At 43.9% G+C, this 18,881-nt stretch overlaps 2 protein-coding genes across 7 annotated transcripts; both read left to right on the top strand.

The window, feature by feature from the left end:
* Positions 1-98: 98 nt before the first annotated feature.
* LOC119339540 (protein ALP1-like) lies at positions 99-3,333 on the top strand. Its single transcript, XM_037611557.1, has 6 exons — positions 99-593; positions 685-907; positions 1,021-1,452; positions 2,924-3,053; positions 3,228-3,249; positions 3,328-3,333. Exons 1-6 carry the CDS (start codon positions 99-101, stop codon positions 3,331-3,333), a joined length of 1,308 nt encoding a protein of 435 aa, XP_037467454.1.
* On the top strand, positions 2,878-11,249 carry LOC119337811 (putative disease resistance protein RGA4). Of its 6 annotated transcripts, none has more exons than XM_037610028.1 (13): positions 2,878-3,053; positions 3,177-3,249; positions 3,328-3,516; positions 3,676-3,940; positions 4,144-4,360; positions 4,457-4,586; positions 4,852-5,034; positions 5,374-5,766; positions 5,846-10,007; positions 10,115-10,264; positions 10,480-10,662; positions 10,883-10,982; positions 11,067-11,249. In XM_037610028.1, the coding sequence occupies exons 3-10, from the start codon at positions 3,367-3,369 to the stop codon at positions 10,120-10,122; spliced, it is 5,508 nt and encodes a 1,835-aa protein (XP_037465925.1). In that variant the 5' UTR covers positions 2,878-3,053; positions 3,177-3,249; positions 3,328-3,366; the 3' UTR covers positions 10,123-10,264; positions 10,480-10,662; positions 10,883-10,982; positions 11,067-11,249. The 6 variants fall into 6 exon arrangements, with proteins under 6 accessions (XP_037465925.1, XP_037465921.1, XP_037465924.1 ...); XM_037610024.1 differs by having other exon boundaries at positions 10,875-10,982; XM_037610027.1 differs by having other exon boundaries at positions 10,439-10,662; positions 10,875-10,982.
* The last annotated feature ends 7,632 nt before the right edge of the window (positions 11,250-18,881 follow it).

Below are 18,881 nucleotides of genomic sequence, written 5' to 3'. Positions count from 1 at the left end.
GTTTCACACAACAATGATGCAATGTCATTCTTTCGCTCATTACATGATTCTTATCCCGCCATTTAACAGAAAGTCTATCTATCAGCTAAAGGACAGTGATGGAAGATATGGCAAATGAAGAATATTCTGATTCTGAGCAGATGGTTATTCATAATATTTCTGTAGTGTCAGTTTTTCAATATGTGATGTTCGGAAGACTATTGAAAACACCACGTAATACTTCCAAATTAACTGGTGCTCAGAAAACTAAAGAGTGGTTAGAAGGGCATCCAGTTAGATTTTATGAACAACTTCGCGTTGATAAGCACATCTTTTGCTTACTGCGAGATGCATTGTGCGAGAGGAATTTACTTAAGGATACAAAGCGGATGGATGTGAATGAACAACTAGTGATATTTCTACATACAATTGGGCACAATGTTAGGAATCGTGTTCTCCAGGATAGATTTCAACATTCAGGGGAAACAATTAGTCGACACTTCAAGAGAGTTTTAAAAGCCATAAATGGTTTGCGTGATGCTTGCATAACTGATCCGGCCAATGAAGTTCCCACAAAAATATTGGGCGACGAAAGGTACTACCCATACTTCAAGGTATATATCGTATCTCAAGAACATGTTCCTTTTTCATATGACTTGCATCAAAGTTTAAACCTTACATTCTAATTCACAATTTTACCAACAGAACTGCATAGGAGCAATTGATGGGACACATATTAATGCAAAAATCAAGCTTGATAAGCAAACTCCATACAGAAACAGGCATGGTTATCCCTCTCAAAATGTAATGGCAGTAGTGTCATTTGACATGACATTTTTATATGTGGCTGCTAGATGGGAAGGTTCTGCATCGGATCAGGCCGTTTTACGGTGGGCTGTTACAGATGGTGGCTTTGTTGTTCCAGAAGGTAAAAAATTAAATACATGAATTTTACATGCATGCAAGTAAAAATTATCTTCATTGTCTCAAACATATGATTATATGATAGAAATTTGAGTGTGATATCAAACTTACATGTAGGTAAATTTTATCTCGTTGACTCGGGCTACGCAAATACTCCAAGATTTATTGCCCCCTACCGTGGAGATCGCTATCACATTGGTTCTTTTCGTGGAACTAATCGTCGGTATAGTAGTGAGAAGGATCTGTTCAACCATCTACATGCACAACTACGGAATGTTGTAGAACGCACTTTTGGTGTTCTAAAAGCTCGATTTCCAATATTAACCAGGAATGGAGGAGTCCCTTATCCTTACAAAAAACAGGTCCAAATTGTTATGGCTTGTTGCATCATCCATAACTTCATAAGGAAGGTTGATAGGGATGATGAGTTGTTTCAGCTTTATGAACAAGAGGGAACAGAAGGAAATGTTGACACAGGTGACCAACATGTTCGAGGGCAAGCAAATGTACAAGAAGATGATCGAGTTGGTGGTGAGCGATTACGTGCAGGCATCGCTCAACAGTTGTGGGCTTATCATCAACGACGTACCACGCAGGAAGAAGAAGATGATGATTAAGAACTGCAATATTTATTTTGATCTTTATTTCATATACACGGTATATTTATCATTATATCTTTTCATTCCTTGGTAGGTCCAGGAACTTTCTATTCTCTTTAGATTCAAGCACACTCTCTCTGTCTCTACAGCTAGAGATGATCCCACTGCTGAATAATATTTCTTGCCACGCTTTTCACCTAATGAAGCAGTCAGTAAAAGCTCTCTATGCCTTTTGTAGTTTGTGAGATGGATGAACTAAATAGACAGGACTAAGCTACTAACCTTGTAAGGTAGTAACAATCTGAAAAATGAACTTGTAAATCTGAACTAAATAGCTACTCTGTGCACATAAATTCTGGTGAGATCAATTGGCTAGCCTATATGAACCTGAACATGCCAAGATAATAGATCTTTCATAGGCAAGCAGGTACCTTTTTGGCTCTGTGAAGTGAAGTAGTACTCACATTTCTGCGGTTGAAGAATTGGAGCACCTTCTTGAGAGCGTGGATGTACTTATCTGATGGCAGGCCATGGAGTAGGCTGATGATGATAGAGACATCGATGAGGACGAAGGCGCCAAGGACGGCGCAGAGCATCCACCAGGAGCTTGCGCTTGACGACGACGCAGGCGAGCCCTATGTCCCTGTCCTTATTCTTGGGCTCCGGCGGGCTGACTACCAAAGCCATACAAAGCCTATGCAGGAACGGACGAAGTGGAGATAGAGACGGCGACCTAGGCATCGAGGGAAATCGACCGCCGGCGTCGCGCGTGCGCCATGTCGTCCATGGCAGAGGAGAGGCGGGCTGTGGCTTCTACGAGTTGGGGACGAGCAGTAATTAACTGGACACGGAGAGGGCGAGCCGCCGAGAAGTGGTGGTGTTGGGCGGAGGCAAAGGCGACGACGAATCGGAGATTTGGAGGCTGCCGTCCGGCCAAATTGGGGAAAGTGACGAGCGCTTTGGGAAGGCCACGAGCTCACGGGTAGGAGAACGGATATATTTTTTTCTAGAGGCGAGGGAATAGTCAAAGGCGAACCAGGCTCCAAACAAGGATATGCGTACGCTGGTTTCACACCTTCCATAACCCAAACAAAGATTTGCTTAAATTGATTATGCATCGAAAAATAAGTAATACCGGTTTACCAAAAAATCTGCTTAAAACCTGCTTTCCTAAAACTCGGCGCTAATATTCTCTATCCAAACAGGCGCTAAGGGAGAGACGGAAGAGATAAGGCAAATGAAAAGCGGTGCGTGCGTGAACAGAGCGAAGCGATGAGACCGGCTCAACTTTCGGCCAGTGCGCCGTTCCCAAGCATTTCCCTTATTTTATCAACACATAAATATCAACTAAGAAAACAGGGGCCCGAAAATAGAAACCACGATAGCTTTTCCCCACACTGTTTCACTTTCCCCACCTGCAGATGCAGTAGCTCCCTTCCTTCTCCACCTCGCCGCCATCGCCGACGCCGAGCAGGTTGAGGCGAAAGGAAAGGAAAGCGGCTCCGCCTCACGCCGCCTCTTCTTGTACCTACAATTAGGGCTCCCGCAAAGGTATGCCTGCCATTCCCCCTCCTCTCTTCTCTTCTGTTCCCCTGTTTGCATTGGAGATTAATTACATCTTGGATCTAGTAGAGGGAGCGTCTTACAACAGTCACGGGTGTGTTTTTGCTCCAGATCTGGGACATAGAGATTTGGTTTGCTCTCTGCTATGCTCCAAATGTGCAGGCATCTTTACTGTCTCTACCAGGTACGCATTTCCCTGTTACACTAGCAATTTCTGCAATCCTGTCTGTCTCAAGCAAACTAATTTGTTTTCGTGCTCTAGTTCTGAATAACACCGTCTAGTCTAGTTTCCCTGCTACCAATGGCAATGGGGGACGAAACTGTGCTGGAGCATATACTCAAAGGAGATGAGGAACCCAAGGATCTGCCATTAGCACTCTTACAGCGCATCACGAATGATTTCTCTGAGGACAGAAAAATTGGTCAGGGTGGATTTGGAGTGGTCTACAGGGTACACTTCACCATTGACAACAACAACATACATAAAGATCTTGTTTTGTTATGTATCCTTTAATATTAACAAGTTGCATCTATTGATAAAACTACAGCAGGAAACTCACCTGTTGTTTTGGTATCGTAAGCTGACCATCATTTAAATGCTGACCAATAGGGTGAACTCGAAAATGGGATTATTGTTGCTGTTAAGAGGATTGAAGTCAACCAAATCACAATTGACGATGTGTCATTTCGCCGTGAGTTTAATAGCCTCATGAACATCAACCATCGAAATGTAGTCCGGTTTCTTGGCTTCTGTTCTAATACACATCATATAATGATGAGAAAAGAGGCTGGAGAAACTAGCCTTGTCAACGTAAGAGAAAGATTGCTCTGTTTTGAGTACGTCAGCAATGGAAGTCTTGATAGGCATATTACTGGTAAGGTCTTGTTGCAATTGATGCAGCTCTTCTTTCTTACTGTACTTCTTTACCTTACTGCCTGGACTAGTGCTTGCTCAGTTTTCAAGTCTGAATCATCCTTAGTGACAGACTTGCATCTAAAATGTCGTTCCATCATTAATATTGCTCGGTATGAAGTTTAACATAACTTCTTACTTTCTTGTGTGTTTATTATTCTACAGATGAATTAAGGGGGCTGGAATGGGAACCACGTTATGACATAATCTCTGGAATTTGCAAAGGTCTGTTTTATCTTCACAAGGAAAAAAGAATTGTTCATATGGATCTTAAACCGCCAAATATATTACTTGATGATCATATGGTTCCAAAAATTACTGATTTTGGGTTGTCAAGATCAAATGAAATGTCGCATACTACGGGTCAACGTTTTGGGACACTGTAAGCTACGAGGAACCATTATTTAAGGTTTTCTATCATTACAGCCCCAAATTTACTTTGTGTCATAATGCGTCACACTATTGTATTTTATTGCAGAGGATATGTCTCTCCAGAATACCAGAAAGATGGCAAAACTTCATTCAAGTGTGACATATACAGTTTGGGTGTCATAATCACAGAATTGGTAACGGGGCGTAAGAGTGTCCCTCACAAAAATAATGCAAGGGTGATATCTCTCACTTTTTAGAACAACAACAATTAATGTTTTGCATCCATCTTTTGTTCGTTCTTTAATATGCCTAGTATAGTACTAAATGGCATATATCTACTTTAAACAACATTTTCTTTATATATATCGCGCGTGGTTGAATGGATTTGTTTACGGTGCTGAGGCGAACACACACTATGCGCCTAACGTCTGGCCTTGAACTAGAAAATGGTACTGTAAGATTCTGGGATTATCATAAATAATTAACATTTGTTAATTGTAGGTAGTTCGAAGGTGGAGACACAGGTGGAAGAAGCCACCAACATCACTACAATACCAGCAAGTAACCAGGTGCATTGAAATAGCGGAACGCTGCAGGCAACAAGAACCGGAAGCTAGACCTTCTATAGGTGATATAATCAGCATTCTGAGTGAATCTGGAAGTTCCGATGGGCACACTGGCCAGGTAAGCTATAGCTAGTTTAAGATACCTTGTAATCAAAACTGTGGAAATGGATGCATCATTTGAAGTCAAAAGAGATAAGTGTTACTGAGATCAAACAACTAATGAAGTGTGGAACAGTCAAGTATTCAAATCGAAGGTTGTGTTAATTTGGTTCCAGATTCAAGTACATATGCCCTGCAAAAGAAAAGCATAGGTTAGCTCATCTTAACCCTGCTAGGTTAGAATAATCCCAAATTTGTGTTTGACAACTATCATAGTAGCCTAAATCATAAATATATCATTTCTGAAAGGAAAAAAAAAGGGTGTACTTTCCAATAACACATCTCTCTTTTCTCGCAGGGAAGCACTTATCTGGACGATGACATGCTTGGTATTGAGCCACTCGAGCTTAAGTTTGATGAGGAGATGTCATGGTCAGTTAAGCTAACCAATAAGACAAATGCATGTTTTGCCTTCAGCATTGAAAGACCAAGCAAGCAGTACACCATACAGCCAGACGAAGGTATTTTGACACCAGGATGTAGTGAGTGTCTTGTTCAGATAGCAGTGACATCACCGCAAGTTGCACAGAATGCTGACAAGCTCATCGTGCGGAGCACAAAAGTGAACGAGGGTCTTAGAGTCGAAGATATCACTAAAGATATATTCCATGAAGTGGCCGGTAAAGTGATTGATGAGGTGGATTTGATGCTTGTATATGAGACCGTCGAGGCAGCCTCCTCCACGCGCAAGGTGAGCTTCATGAAGTAATCCTGACATACTGAAATAAATTTATTCTTTAATCTTACTGCTTCATTGTTCATCATGCAAGGCCATCAATTCTGGCAGCTACAAAGACAGCGCGAGAGGACAACTGGATCGCCGTAATTTCCACCGACCAGAGCACTTTTCACGCAGTCAACCTGCAAACATGACCCCCCACATGGATGTGACAAGCGTGAATGAAGACGTCAACTCACTCTCTAAAGAGCTGGTGAAGATGCAGCGCAAGGTCGGTCAGCGACGGCCCGTCCTCCAGCTCATCCACAACTCGGAGCAGATCAGGGACAAGCTACTGCAAGCCCAAGGCCTGCTGCACAGCGCCCAAGGGAGCCACAACCCTGGCCTGCAGCGCTTGCTAGAGAAGCTGAGCAGGGACGCCGACCAGGCAGAGGACTTGCTGGATGAGGTCCACTACTTCCAGATCCATGACAGGCTCCACGGCACCAGCTACGCCACCACCCAAGATGGTAGTGATGATGATGATGCTGTTGCCAGTGCACCACGCCGCGTCACCAACTCTGCTAGTGCTGATGGTGATACGCTGCATTTCGACATAGTGTCCATGTCCAGCAAAATCAAGTCCCTGTTACAGGGCATGGAGTCCCACTGTGATTCGGTCTCCAATTTGCTCGGCATTGGCAGTATCCTAAGCAACAGCACAGCAGTCGTTATACTTCGGCCTCAGACTGCTTCCATGATTATACAAGATACATTGTACGGCAGGAGACACATTTTTGAGGAAACTGTCAATCGTATCACTGATACTGATGCCACACAGACTGTTTCTGTTCTTCCTATAGTTGGTCCAGGGGGTATTGGAAAGACAACTTTCGCCCAACATCTGTATAATGATGACAGGACTAAAAAGCGCTTTGATGTCTCGGTCTGGGTATGTGTATCGACTGATTTTGATGTGCTTAAGCTCACCAGGGAGATCCTTGCCTGCATAGTTGCAACTGAAGGAGAAAGCAGCGGGGTTGCAAATGAAACAACCAATTTAAACCAGCTTCAGAAATCCATAGTGCATCGTCTCAAGTCCAAGAGGTTTCTAATTGTCTTGGATGATATATGGAAATGTGACAGCCAGGACATGTGGAAAACCCTATTAGCTCCATTCGCAAAGGGGGAAACTAAAGGAAGCATGCTACTTGTCACAACTCGATTCCCAAAGCTAGCACAAATGATGGAAACGGTTGGTTTTGGTTCACTAAAACTGTCAGCTTTGAAGCCTAATGAATTCATCAAATTATTTGAAGCATGTATATTTGGTGAAGAGAACAAGCCAGAGAATTACGAAGCTGAGCTAGCTGTTATTGCACGAAAAATTGCAAACAAGCTAAAGGGTTCCCCGTTGGCAGCCAAAACAGTTGGTAGACTATTGAACAAGGACCTTTCTCAGAAACATTGGAATGGAGTTCTTGAAAAGCATCAGTGGCTAAAGCAGCAAAATAATGATGATATCATGCCGTCTTTAAAAATTAGTTACGATTGCCTCCCTTTTGATCTAAAGAAATGCTTTTCCTATTGTGGCCTTTTCCCTGAAGATCATTGGTTTACTTCTTCAGAAATCAGTCATTTCTGGGTTGCAATAGGCATCATAGATTCTAATCACCAAGCCGATAGGAATCACTTGCAAGAACTAGTGGACAATGGTTTTCTCATGAAGGAACTCGATAATCGGCGTGGTCAATACTACTATGTTATGCATGATTTAATGCATGAGCTATCTAAGAGTGTTTCTGTACAAGAATGCCTCAATATAAGTGGCTTAGATTTTAGAGCTCATGCCATCCCACAATCTGTTCGGCACTTATCTATAAACATAGAAGACAGATATGATGCAAATTTTGAGGAAGAAATGTGTAAACTAAGGGAGAGGATAGACATTGCTAATCTGCGGAGTTTGATGATTTTTAGAGACTATGTAGAAGAAAGAATCGCCAAGATTTTGAAAGATAGCTTCAAGGAAATAAATAGTCTGCGTGTCCTATTTATAGTGGTGAAGTCTGCCCAATCTTTTCCATGTAGGTTTTCAAAACTTATCCACCTCCAGTACCTCAAAATTACTTCATCTTACTACAGTGACAGGGAAATGAGTTTACCTAGTCCACTATCAAGATTTTATCACTTGAAATTCTTGGACCTAGGTCGTTGGTGTGGTCGTTCTGATTTGCCTGAAGACTTTAGCCACCTTGAGAATTTACATGATTTCCGTGCTGAAAGTGAACTCCACTCCAATATTCGCAATGTCGGAAAGATGAAGCGTCTGCAGGAGCTAAAAGAATTCCATGTTAAAAAGGAGAGCATGGGATTTGAACTGACAGAACTTGGGGCATTGCCAGAGCTTGAAGGAGGATTGACTGTACGTGGTCTTGAACATGTGGCAACCAAGGAGGAAGCTACTACAGCCAAACTGGCGCTGAAAAGGAATCTGAAGGAGTTGGAATTACTCTGGGGCAGGGATGGACCAACTACAGATGCTGAAATTCTTGCAAGCTACTTCAACCAAACAGAGCTGGAATTACTGTGGGGTAGAGATGTTCCAACTGCAGATGTCGATATTCTTGATGCTGATATCCTTGATGCTCTTCAACCACATTCTAATCTTAGAGTACTTACAATTGCAAATCATGGTGGTACCATTGGTCCTAGTTGGTTGTGTCTTGACATCTGGTTAACTAGTTTAGAGAGACTCGCTATAGAAGGCGTATCTTGGAGCACCCTCCCACCTTTTGGGAAGCTACCAAATCTCAAGGACCTCAATTTGAGGAGAATTTCTGGAATGCATCAGTTTGGGCTTCGATGTGGTGGCGCTCCAGGGGAATGTTCTATGCGCTTGAAGGAAGTTGGGTTTTATGAGATGCCAGAACTTGCTGAATGGGCTGTGGAACCTAATTGCCATTCCTTAACAAGTATTGAAGAAATCATATGCATCGATTGTCCCAATCTCCGTGTGATGCCCTTGTCGGAGGTATCGTGCACCAATTTGTGCACACTTCAAGTTTCTTGGTGCCCCAAGATGTCTCTGCCCTCCATGCCTCACACCTCTACACTGACAAATTTGGATGTCAAAAGAGATGATTTAGAAACATTGTTGTCTTATCATGGAAAGGAGTTGGTTGTTGGAGGGTATGGTGGTGCTTTGGCCTACCACAATCTGGATAAAGTAGAAGTTATGACTGTCGGAAGATGTGACAGTTTGTTCTCTGAAGAGCTGGATGGTAGTATCGTCTTCCGTTCAGTTAAGAGTCTCAAATTAGACGCGTCTCATCTTACCAGCAGCAAATCATCATCGTCAAAAGTGTTAAACTGTTTCCCATCTCTTTCTGTGTTGGAGATAGTTGGCAATGAGCAATGTGTAATGCAGTTCCCATCATCCAGCTCACTGCAGAAACTTACCTTCTCAGGCTGTCGGGGCTTGGTTCTTGTGCCTGTGGAGAATGGAGGAGGAATTCAGGAGGACAACTCATTGCTCCAATCATTAACAATATTAAGATGTGACAAATTGTTCTGTCGGTGGCCCATGGGAGAATCAGAGACCATTTTCCCTTTCCCTGCTTCCCTGAGGGAACTTCATGTTGAGGAAGAGCTAAGCATGAAGTCAATGGCTCTGCTCTCAAACCTCATGTCTCTCACCAGTCTAAAGCTAAACTACTGCAGTAATTTAACAGTGGACGGATTCAATTCTCTCATCGCAGTCAATCTCATAGTGCTGGTGGTGTATAATTGCAGCACCTTAGCAGCAGATATGCTCTCAGAGGTGGTCTCTCAGAGGGCCAAATTATTGCCTGCAGGTTACATCTCTAGATTAGAGGTACTCAGGGTGGATGACATTTGTGGATTGCTTGTTGCTCCTATTTGCAACCTCCTCGCCCCGGCCCTCCACACACTTGAATTCTGCTCTCTTGGGAGGATGGAAAGCTTCATGGAAGAGCAAGAAAAAGCGCTGCAGCTCCTTTCCTCCCTCCAGAAACTATGTTTTCTCTGGTGCGAGGGTCTGCAGTCCCTTCCTCAAGGGTTACATCACCTTTCTTCTCTCAAGGAGTTACAAGTCATTGAGTGTCCAAAAATCCAATGGATGCCCAAGGAGGGCCTCCCGGTTTCGCTGAGAAAACTAGAGATGAATTGTCGCAGCGCTGAGATAGACGAGCAAATTGAGAAAATCAAAAGAACCAACCCAGATTTATCTGTCTCGGATGAGTACACCCAAGGTAACACTTGTCGCCTCCCTATTTTTTTGTTTTCCTATTTCTGAAGCGAGGTTTATTCTCCATCCATATTTCTGCCTAATCTTAATCATTGTTGTCAAATCTTACAGACTACTAGCATGTTCCACTCCATTCCACCTTGTGCACACAATAATTTGTGCGAGATACAACCAACCGACTCTTCATTCTGCATGCAACGCTAGCTGTGAACTCTTCATTCTGCTACATGATCGATATTTCTCTGCAACTCAAATCTGCCGGTTAGTACCTCCAGAACCAAATTTCTGATCCTTAATTTATGACTGCATTCATTTCATCGTGCAAAGCAACCACTTTGGCTTGCTTATTTATCTTTCTCCTGCTTGCTTTCTCTAGTTTTATGTGCTTAATTTATGAGTACATTCACAGTCCAACGCATGTTTCTTTTCATACAGCTCTTTTTGTACCCTATATATGCGTGCATTTTCTTTGTCAGGCATCTGTTCCCTATGTATGTGAAATAAAAAAAGGGCGTGCGAGACATGGCTCACTCACTTTTGGATGAAGAAGACTTGAGTCGTAGATGCAAGAATTGAGGCTGGAATAATCAGGCTTATGCTCCTTTTTTGCATGAAGTAGCAGGACTGAACAGGCCAGTTTAACTGTTGGCAAAGAGGAGGTATTTAACTGCTGTTACTGAAAAAGATTTTCTTTTCTTACCATGAATGAATCAAGTGCCTTGTCTTGGTAGTGCATTTATTTTACAGAATGGTATGGATTCCTAGTATCGTGAAGTGAAATTGAATTGAGTTACACTCTACAAGAGAGAATGCTTTCCAATTTGTTTTATTCTTGGAATTTTTTTGGCCTGATACTGAATTATTCTTGTAGGACCAAAGCAATGAGGATTATTATCTCGCAGAAAAAAAAAACTATTGTACCCAGCTACAATCTTGCATACAGGTTTAGGTTTGGCTGACATTGATCCTTGACACTAAGGTAACGAATGAATGGTTGTTTAAGTTACTTTGTGCTTTGTTCATATTCTGACCCAAGTTCATTTTATTTTATTGGATCCTGCAGGTTCAGTAGCGAATTTCACAGCTGATTCAGAACATATATAGCTCTTTTATCCAAACAGAAGTGATCCAATTGTCTGTCTTGATATATAGCTCATTTTTGGGATTTCCCTACCAACGCTCAAAACTGAAACATTGTAATCTCTGAATTGCTCGAATCTGTCGTCCAAATGTTGTTGCTTTCGAAGGGCCACATTCCTCAAACACCTGGCTGATACGTATAAGGGCATTTTGGGCATACGGTGCTTAACGTACCCCCGCGCCGCATACATGTACAGCTGAGCGGACGGCTCGAGCCGATACGGCCGACTGGCGTCTACACCGAGCCCCTCGCGCGAGGAAAAAAAACAGACCCACGACCTAGCAGTGATAACGCGTCCCGTTCAAACATTGCCTCGTCCGGCCGATCGCCGCCCCTGCCCGCCGTATGTTTAGGGCCGCCACTGCAACGGAAAGCGACCCAGATCGGACCACGTCAGCTTCCTCCCCGTCTTCACCCCAGATCTGGTCGCCGTGGACGTCGTTGGAGTCGCCGCCGTACGCGATCTGGCCATTGTGCATGTCGTCACCGTGATGTGGCCTACATGGACGCTGCCGTGCACGTCCTAGCCGTCCACAAGCAGGCCGGAGTGCACGTACCTCAAGGCCTTGCCGCCGGACATTGGGACCCGCCAGCCTCTAGGTTTGCCATGTAGCGGGAGAGTATCTGGTGCTATCAAGGTTTAAATGCTACCGTGATACGGGCATTTGGACCGTCGGATTCTTAGATTGGACGGCATCCGTGAGATGTTGGATCTGTTGAACCTATGCGCAAATTTTGGACTCCTCATAGGCTTTTTTGCAAATGTTGCAGAGTTGTTGAGAACCGTCCGATCTGAAAATCCGACGGCCCAAAAGCTTGTATCATGGTAGCACCTAAACCTTGTTAGCACTGGATATTTTCCCTTGCCATGTAACCGTCTAGTTCGCAACAAAAATTTTTAGTAGCTGTAAATAATTATTTGCAATCATTTTGATGTTATGAACTATTGTAGTTCATCTAGTTTGATTTTGAATTGACATATCAATTTTTATTTTAAATGCTGCAATGTTGGTAGTGAGATTATTCAATGGAGGAAGAAACATGATTTACGGATGCGCTCTTGTAGACGAGTGAGTGGTTTGGTAGCGATAGTGTTGGTAGTACGGATGATGATCAAGGTACTAAAGATGATGATAGCAGCGGCAATAAATTCTGGTTGCCGTACGATAATTTACCCGAGGAGAACTTCCAAAAGAATGAGGATGGTGCTTGCAGTGAAAACGTAAATGATGTGTACATTGATTTCGTCCAACGAACAACCATTACATCATGCATATGATTTTTTATGTGTAGCAGGATATTGATGTTCACAATGATTGAGGAATCTTTCGCCGATAACATAAGTCAGGTTCGTTCAAAACTTTTAGATGTCATACAATAATAAAAAACTAAATAATGATAAATTACAGGTGCTTATGTGTAATATTGTAGGTTAACTTGGATGGTTGGAGTGGTGATGACGGCCATGATTATGAGGATGCAACTAATATGGACATCGAGGAGGCTGAAATCCAGCTGCAGACGCAGTTGAAGGTTATGGGTATGACCTTTGGATCACAACTAGTGGTTGGGGCGCCTCCTGATAGAAAGTGGGGGCGGTGCCAGGTGGGAGCCGCCCCTTCCACTCTCCTATTTATACTAACATTATTGTAGTTGGTATAAAATGCAGACAAGTGATTCAATGAACTTCCACAAAATATTGGAAGGTGATTCAACATTGATCAGTCACTGATTCAGTAACAAAAATTATATTTTCTAATTACAATACACCATTTGTTACTAATATGCGGAGCAATTTAGCATTGATTAATCGCTGGCTCAGGAAAATAACTTCTGGTTGCTATTTAAACTACTATGGTAAAGGGACTCAACTATACATTTAGTCAACTCTCACCATAGTGCCTCTTTTTTCTATTCAGTGAGAACATGCACATTCCTTCCTCCTTCGAATGACAACAGCTGGTAGCACACAAGCGAGCTTCTAGCATCACCTCCTAATGTTCTCTTCAGGTATTTCATTTCTTCACTGCCTTGCAACGAACCAATAGGAACCTAAAGGAGCAAGCTAGGATGGGAGTGGAGGTGAACCAAATCAAGAATGCAAGGAGATAAAAGGAAGTATGAGCCACCTGGTTTGAATAAATGTGTGGTCACCTGAAGATCTGATTCCTTGCCCGCATCAGAAACTCTTCCTCTCCCAAGGATTTGTGTTCAAGAAACAACTCAATATAAAAAAAAGTGCATTGCCCTACAGTTTTTACTCCCAACCAAATCGACCATCCCTCAGTTTCAATACATCGATCTAATTTGAGTCTTCTGAGATACCCCAAATATCATTTTAGATGGATAAACAGATATGAACACAAACACATTGCAGACACATTTGTCGGTTGGGATTCAGGAGAAACATGCATGTATGCAAATAATGAGTATGAAAGCCTGCTTCATTATATTCGCCAAATCATAACAGATAGGTTTATTATCCCAGATCACACAATTATTATTAAGCATGTAACATATGCACATACATGCTTTGACGAAGACGAAACCGACCGTAAGATTAGGCAGCTCTGCGGCTCATCTATCCACCATGGGGGAGCCCTATGCCACCTTCGTGAACCCAACCTTCATGTTGTCATAGTCGAATACGGCATGGTAGGCTCCCATGAATATATCGCCCAGGATCCTACAATAGCAAGTCCTCACTGTTGGGAAACACATCATGCAATTTCAAAAAATTCCTACGCTCACGCAAGATCTATCTAGGAGATACACAACAACGAGAGGGGAAGAGTGTGTCCACGTACCATCGTAGACCGAAAGCGAAAGCGTTAACTTAACATGGTTGATGTAGTCGAATGTCTTCTCGAATCAACCGATCAAGTACCGAACGTACAACACCTTCACACGTTCAACTTGATGACATCCCTCGAACTCTTGATCCAGTAAAGGTACGAAGGAGTCGATGAGTTCTGTCAACACGACGGCTTGATGATGGTGTTGGTGAAGTGATCCGTGCAGGCCTTCGCCAAAGCACTACGACAATATGACCGGAGGAGTAAACGGTGGAGGGGGCACCGCACGCGGCTAAACAATTGATGATCTTTGGGGTGCCCCCCTGCCCCCGTATATAAAGGAGGGGAGGAGGCCGGCCACAAGGGGCACGCCAAGGGACGGGGTAGGCCTACTAGGACTCCACTCCTAGTAGGATTCGCCCCCCCCCCTCTTTTTTCCTTCTTACCGAGGGGGAAAAGGGAAAGGGAGAGGGAGTAGGAGAAGGAAAGGGGGGTTGCTCCCCCTTCCCTAGTCCAATTAGGCCTCCTCCCTTATGGGCGGCGCACCAGCCCCTTGTGGGCTGGTTAGCCTCCCTCCTATTGCCCATATGGCCCATATCTTCCACCGGGTTCCGGTAACCCTTCCGGTACTCCGGTTTGTACCCGATACACTCCGGAACCCTTCCGGTGTCCGAATACCACCTTCCAATATATCAATCTTTACCTCTCGACCATTTTGAGACTCCTCATCATTTCCATGATCTTATCCAGGACTCTGAACAACCTTCGGTCACCAAAACACAAAACTCATATAATACATATCGTCATCGAACGTTAAGCGTGCGGACCCTACGGATTCGAGAACTATGTACATGACCGAGACACCTCTCCGGTCAATAACCAATAGCGGAACCTAGATGCTCATATTGGTTCCCACATATTTTACAAAGATCTTTATCGGTACAACCGCAGTGTCAACATACGTTATTCCCTTTGTCATCGGTATGTTACTTGCCTGAGATTAGATCGTCGGTATCTTCATACCGAGTTCAATCTCGTTACCGGCAAGTCTCTTTACTCGTTCCGTAGTGCATCATCTCGTAACTAACTCATTAGTCACATTGCTTGCAAGGCTTCATATGATGTGCATTACCAAGAGGGCCCAGAGATACCTCTCCGATACTCGGAGTGACAAATCCTAATCTCGATCTATGTCAACCCAAAAAACACCTTCGGAGATACCTGTAGAGCATATTTATAATCACCCAGTTACATTGTGACATTTGATAGCACACAAGGCATTCCTTCGGTGTCCGGGAGTTTCATAATCTCATCGTCGGAGGAATACATATTTGACACAAAGAAAGCAGTAGCAATAAAACTGAACGATCATTATGCTAAGCCAACGGATGGGTCTTGTCCATCACATCATTCCACTAATGATGTGATCCCGTTATCAAATGACAACTCATGTCCATGGCTAGGAAACTTAGCAATCTTTGATCAATGAGCTAGTCTAGTAGAGGCATACTAGGGACACGGTGTTTTGTCTATGTATTCATACATGTATCAAGTTTCCGGTTAATACAATTCTAGCATGAATAATAAACATTTATCATGAATAAGGAAATATAAAATAACAACTTTATTATTGCCTCTAGGGCATATTTCCTTTAGTCTCCCACTTGCACTAGAGTCAATAATCTAGTTCGCATTGCCATGTGATTTAACATCAATAGTTCACATCTGTATGTGATTAAAACCCATAGTTCACATCGCCATGTGACCAACAACCAAAGGGTTTACTAGAGTCAATAATCTAGTTCACATCGCTATGTGATTAACACTCAAAGAGTACTAAGGTGTGATCATGTTTTGCTTGTGAGAGAAGTTTAGTCAACGGGTCTACCATATTCAGAGCCGTATGTGTTTTGCAAATTTTCTGTGTCTACAATGCTCTTCATGGAGCTAATATAGCTAATTGCTCCCACTTTCAATTGTAGGGTAACATAGTAATTCAAAAAAATTCATACGATCACGCAAGATTGTATAGCAACTAGACGGGAGAGTGTGTTCACGTACCCTCGTAGACCGAAAGCGGAAGCATTTTAGTAATGCGGTTGATGTAGTCAGACGTCTTCAGAATCCAACTGATCCAAGTACTGAACGTACGGCACCTCCGTGTTCAACACTCGTTCAGCACGATGATGTCCCTCGAGCTCTTGATCCAGTTGAGAACGATGGAGAGTTCCGTCAGCACGACGGCGTGGCGATGGTGATGATGATGCTACCGGCGCAGGGCTTCGCCTAAGCACTACGACGATATGACCGAGGTGTTAAACTGTGGAGGGGGGCACTGCACATGGCTAAGAGAATAACTGTTGTGTCTTGGGGTGCCCCCCGCCCCCGTATATAAAGGAGGGAGGAGGAGGAGGCCGGCCAAGGAGGGGCGTGCCTATAGGGGGAGTCCAACTAGGATTCCCAATCCTAGTTGGAGTCCCCTTCCTTTTCCAAGAGGGGAGAGGGGGAAAGAGTAGGAGAGGGAGAAGGAAAGAAAGGGGGGTGAGGAAGTCCTGGATTATGGGGTCCTCGGGGAGTCGGCTTATGTTACACGGGCCAGACTAATGGGCCGTGAAGATACAAGACAGAAGGCCCTCCCGCGTGTCCGGATGGGACTCTCCTTTGCATGGATGGCACGTTCAGATAATGTATCTTCCTTTCTTTGTAAACCGACTATGTACAACCCTAGGCCCCTCCGATGTCTATATAAACCAGAGGGTTTAGTCCGTAGAGGCAATCATAATCATACAGGCTAGACATCTAGGGTTTAGCCATTACGATCTCGAGGTAGATCAACTCTTGTAACCCCTATACTCATCAAAGTCAATTGAGAAGGAAGTAGGGTATTACCTCCATTAAGAGGGCCCGAATCTGGTAAACATCATGTCCCCTGCCTCTTGTTATCTTTGAGCCTTAGATGCACAGTTCGGGACCCCCTACCCGAGATCAGCCGATTTTGACACCGACATTGGTGCTTTCATTGAGAGTTCCACTGTGCCATCGCTAGAAGGCTCGATGGCTCCATCGATCATCCACAAAAATACCGCCTTGAGGGAGACTTTTCTTCCCGGCCAAGTTTTCATATTCGGCGGCCTCGCACTACGCACCAACTCGATTGGCCATCTGGAGTAGATCGACAGCTACGCCCCTGGTCATCAGATCAGTTTTGGAAATCTAAACTATGTCGCTGATATCCGAGGAGACTTGATCTTCCAAGGGTTCGCGGCCCCAACCACCGCTCTGGCCTTAGATCCGGAGTGCATCACCAGGTCCGAAGACGGTAGTTTAGAGCCCGCCGGACTCTCTGCAGCTATAGAGCTTGACACAGGAGAACCGGAGGGCATCGCGTCACCGGCAGACCCGGAATTACGCTAGGCTCCCTCTATCATCATGAAGCTGGACTCGCCTTCGGATACTAGCTCCGAACTCTCGCAGTTCGCGTTATGTGAGCTTGGCCAGGGAACTTCTATCCCGCTGATACGTCCATTTTGCATCATGCTTTTATATCAATATTTATTGCATTATGGTCTGTTACTACACATTATGTCACAATACTTATGCCTTTTCTCTCTTATTTTATAAGGTTTACACGAAGAGGGAGAATGTCGGCAGCTGGAATTCTGTGCTGGAAAAGGAGCAAATATTAGAGACCTATTCTACACAACTCCAAAAGTCCTGAAACTCCACGAAAGTCAGTTTTGGAATATATTAAAAATATTAGGCGAAGAAAGCACCAGAGGGGGGCCACCCAGCAGCCACGAGGGTGGAGGGCGCGCCCTACCCCCCCGGGCGTGCCCCCTGCCTCGTGGGCCACCTGGAAGCCTCTCGATGCCCATCTTCTGATATATGGTGTCTTTTGCCCTGAAAAAAAAATCATAAGGAAGCTTTCGGGACAAAGCGCCACTGTCTCGAGGCGGAACCTGGGAGGAACCAATCTAGGGCTCTAGCGAAGCTGTTCTGCCGGGGAAACATCCCTCCGGGAGGGGGAAATCGTCACCATCGTCATCACCATTGATCCTCTCATCGAGAGGGGGTCAATCTCCATCAACATCTTCACCAGCACCATCTCCTCTTAAACCCTAGTTCATCTCTTGTATCCGATGTTTGTCTCAAAACCTCAGATTGGTACCTGTGGGTTGCTATTAGTGTTGATTACTCCTTTTAGTTGATGCTAGTTGGTTTATTAGGTGGAAGATCATATGTTCAGATCCTTTATGCATATTAATACCCCTCTGATTATGAACATGAATATGATTTGTGAGTAGTTACGTTTGTTCCTGAGGACATGGGAGAAGTCTTGTTATAAGTAGTCATGTGAATTTGGTATCCGTTCGATATTTTGATGAGATGTATGTTGTCTCTCCTCTAGTGGTGTTATGTGAACGTCAACTACATGACACTTCACCGTTGTTTAGGCCTAGAGGAATGCATTGGGAAGTAATAAGTAGATGATGGGTTGCTAGAGTGATAGAAACTTAAACCCTAGTTTATGCGTTGCTTCGTAAGGGGCTGATTTGGATCCATATGTTTCATGCTATGGTTAGGTTTACCTTAATGTTCTTTCGTAGTTGCGGATGCTTGCGAGAGGGGTTAATCATAAGTGGGATGCTTGTCAAAGGAAGGGCAGTACCCAAGCACCGGTCCACACACATATCAAATTATCAAAGTAACGAACGCGAATCATTTGAGCATGATGAAAACTAGGTTGACGATAATTCCCATGTGTCCTCGGGAGCGCTTTACTTTATATAAGAGGTTGTCCAGGCTTGTCCTTTGCTACAAAAAGGATTGGGCCACCTTGCTGCACCTTAGTTACTTTTGTTACAACCCGTTACGAATTACCTTATCACAAAGCTATCTGTTACCGATAATTTCAGTGCTTGCAGAGAATACCTTACTGAAA

Source organism: Triticum dicoccoides, chromosome 7B, assembly GCF_002162155.2.
Source record: "Triticum dicoccoides isolate Atlit2015 ecotype Zavitan chromosome 7B, WEW_v2.0, whole genome shotgun sequence".
NCBI classification, from domain to species: domain Eukaryota; kingdom Viridiplantae; phylum Streptophyta; class Magnoliopsida; order Poales; family Poaceae; genus Triticum; species Triticum dicoccoides.
Note: the sequence above shows the minus strand (reverse complement) of the source record. Positions and strands in the feature narration are given on the sequence as shown.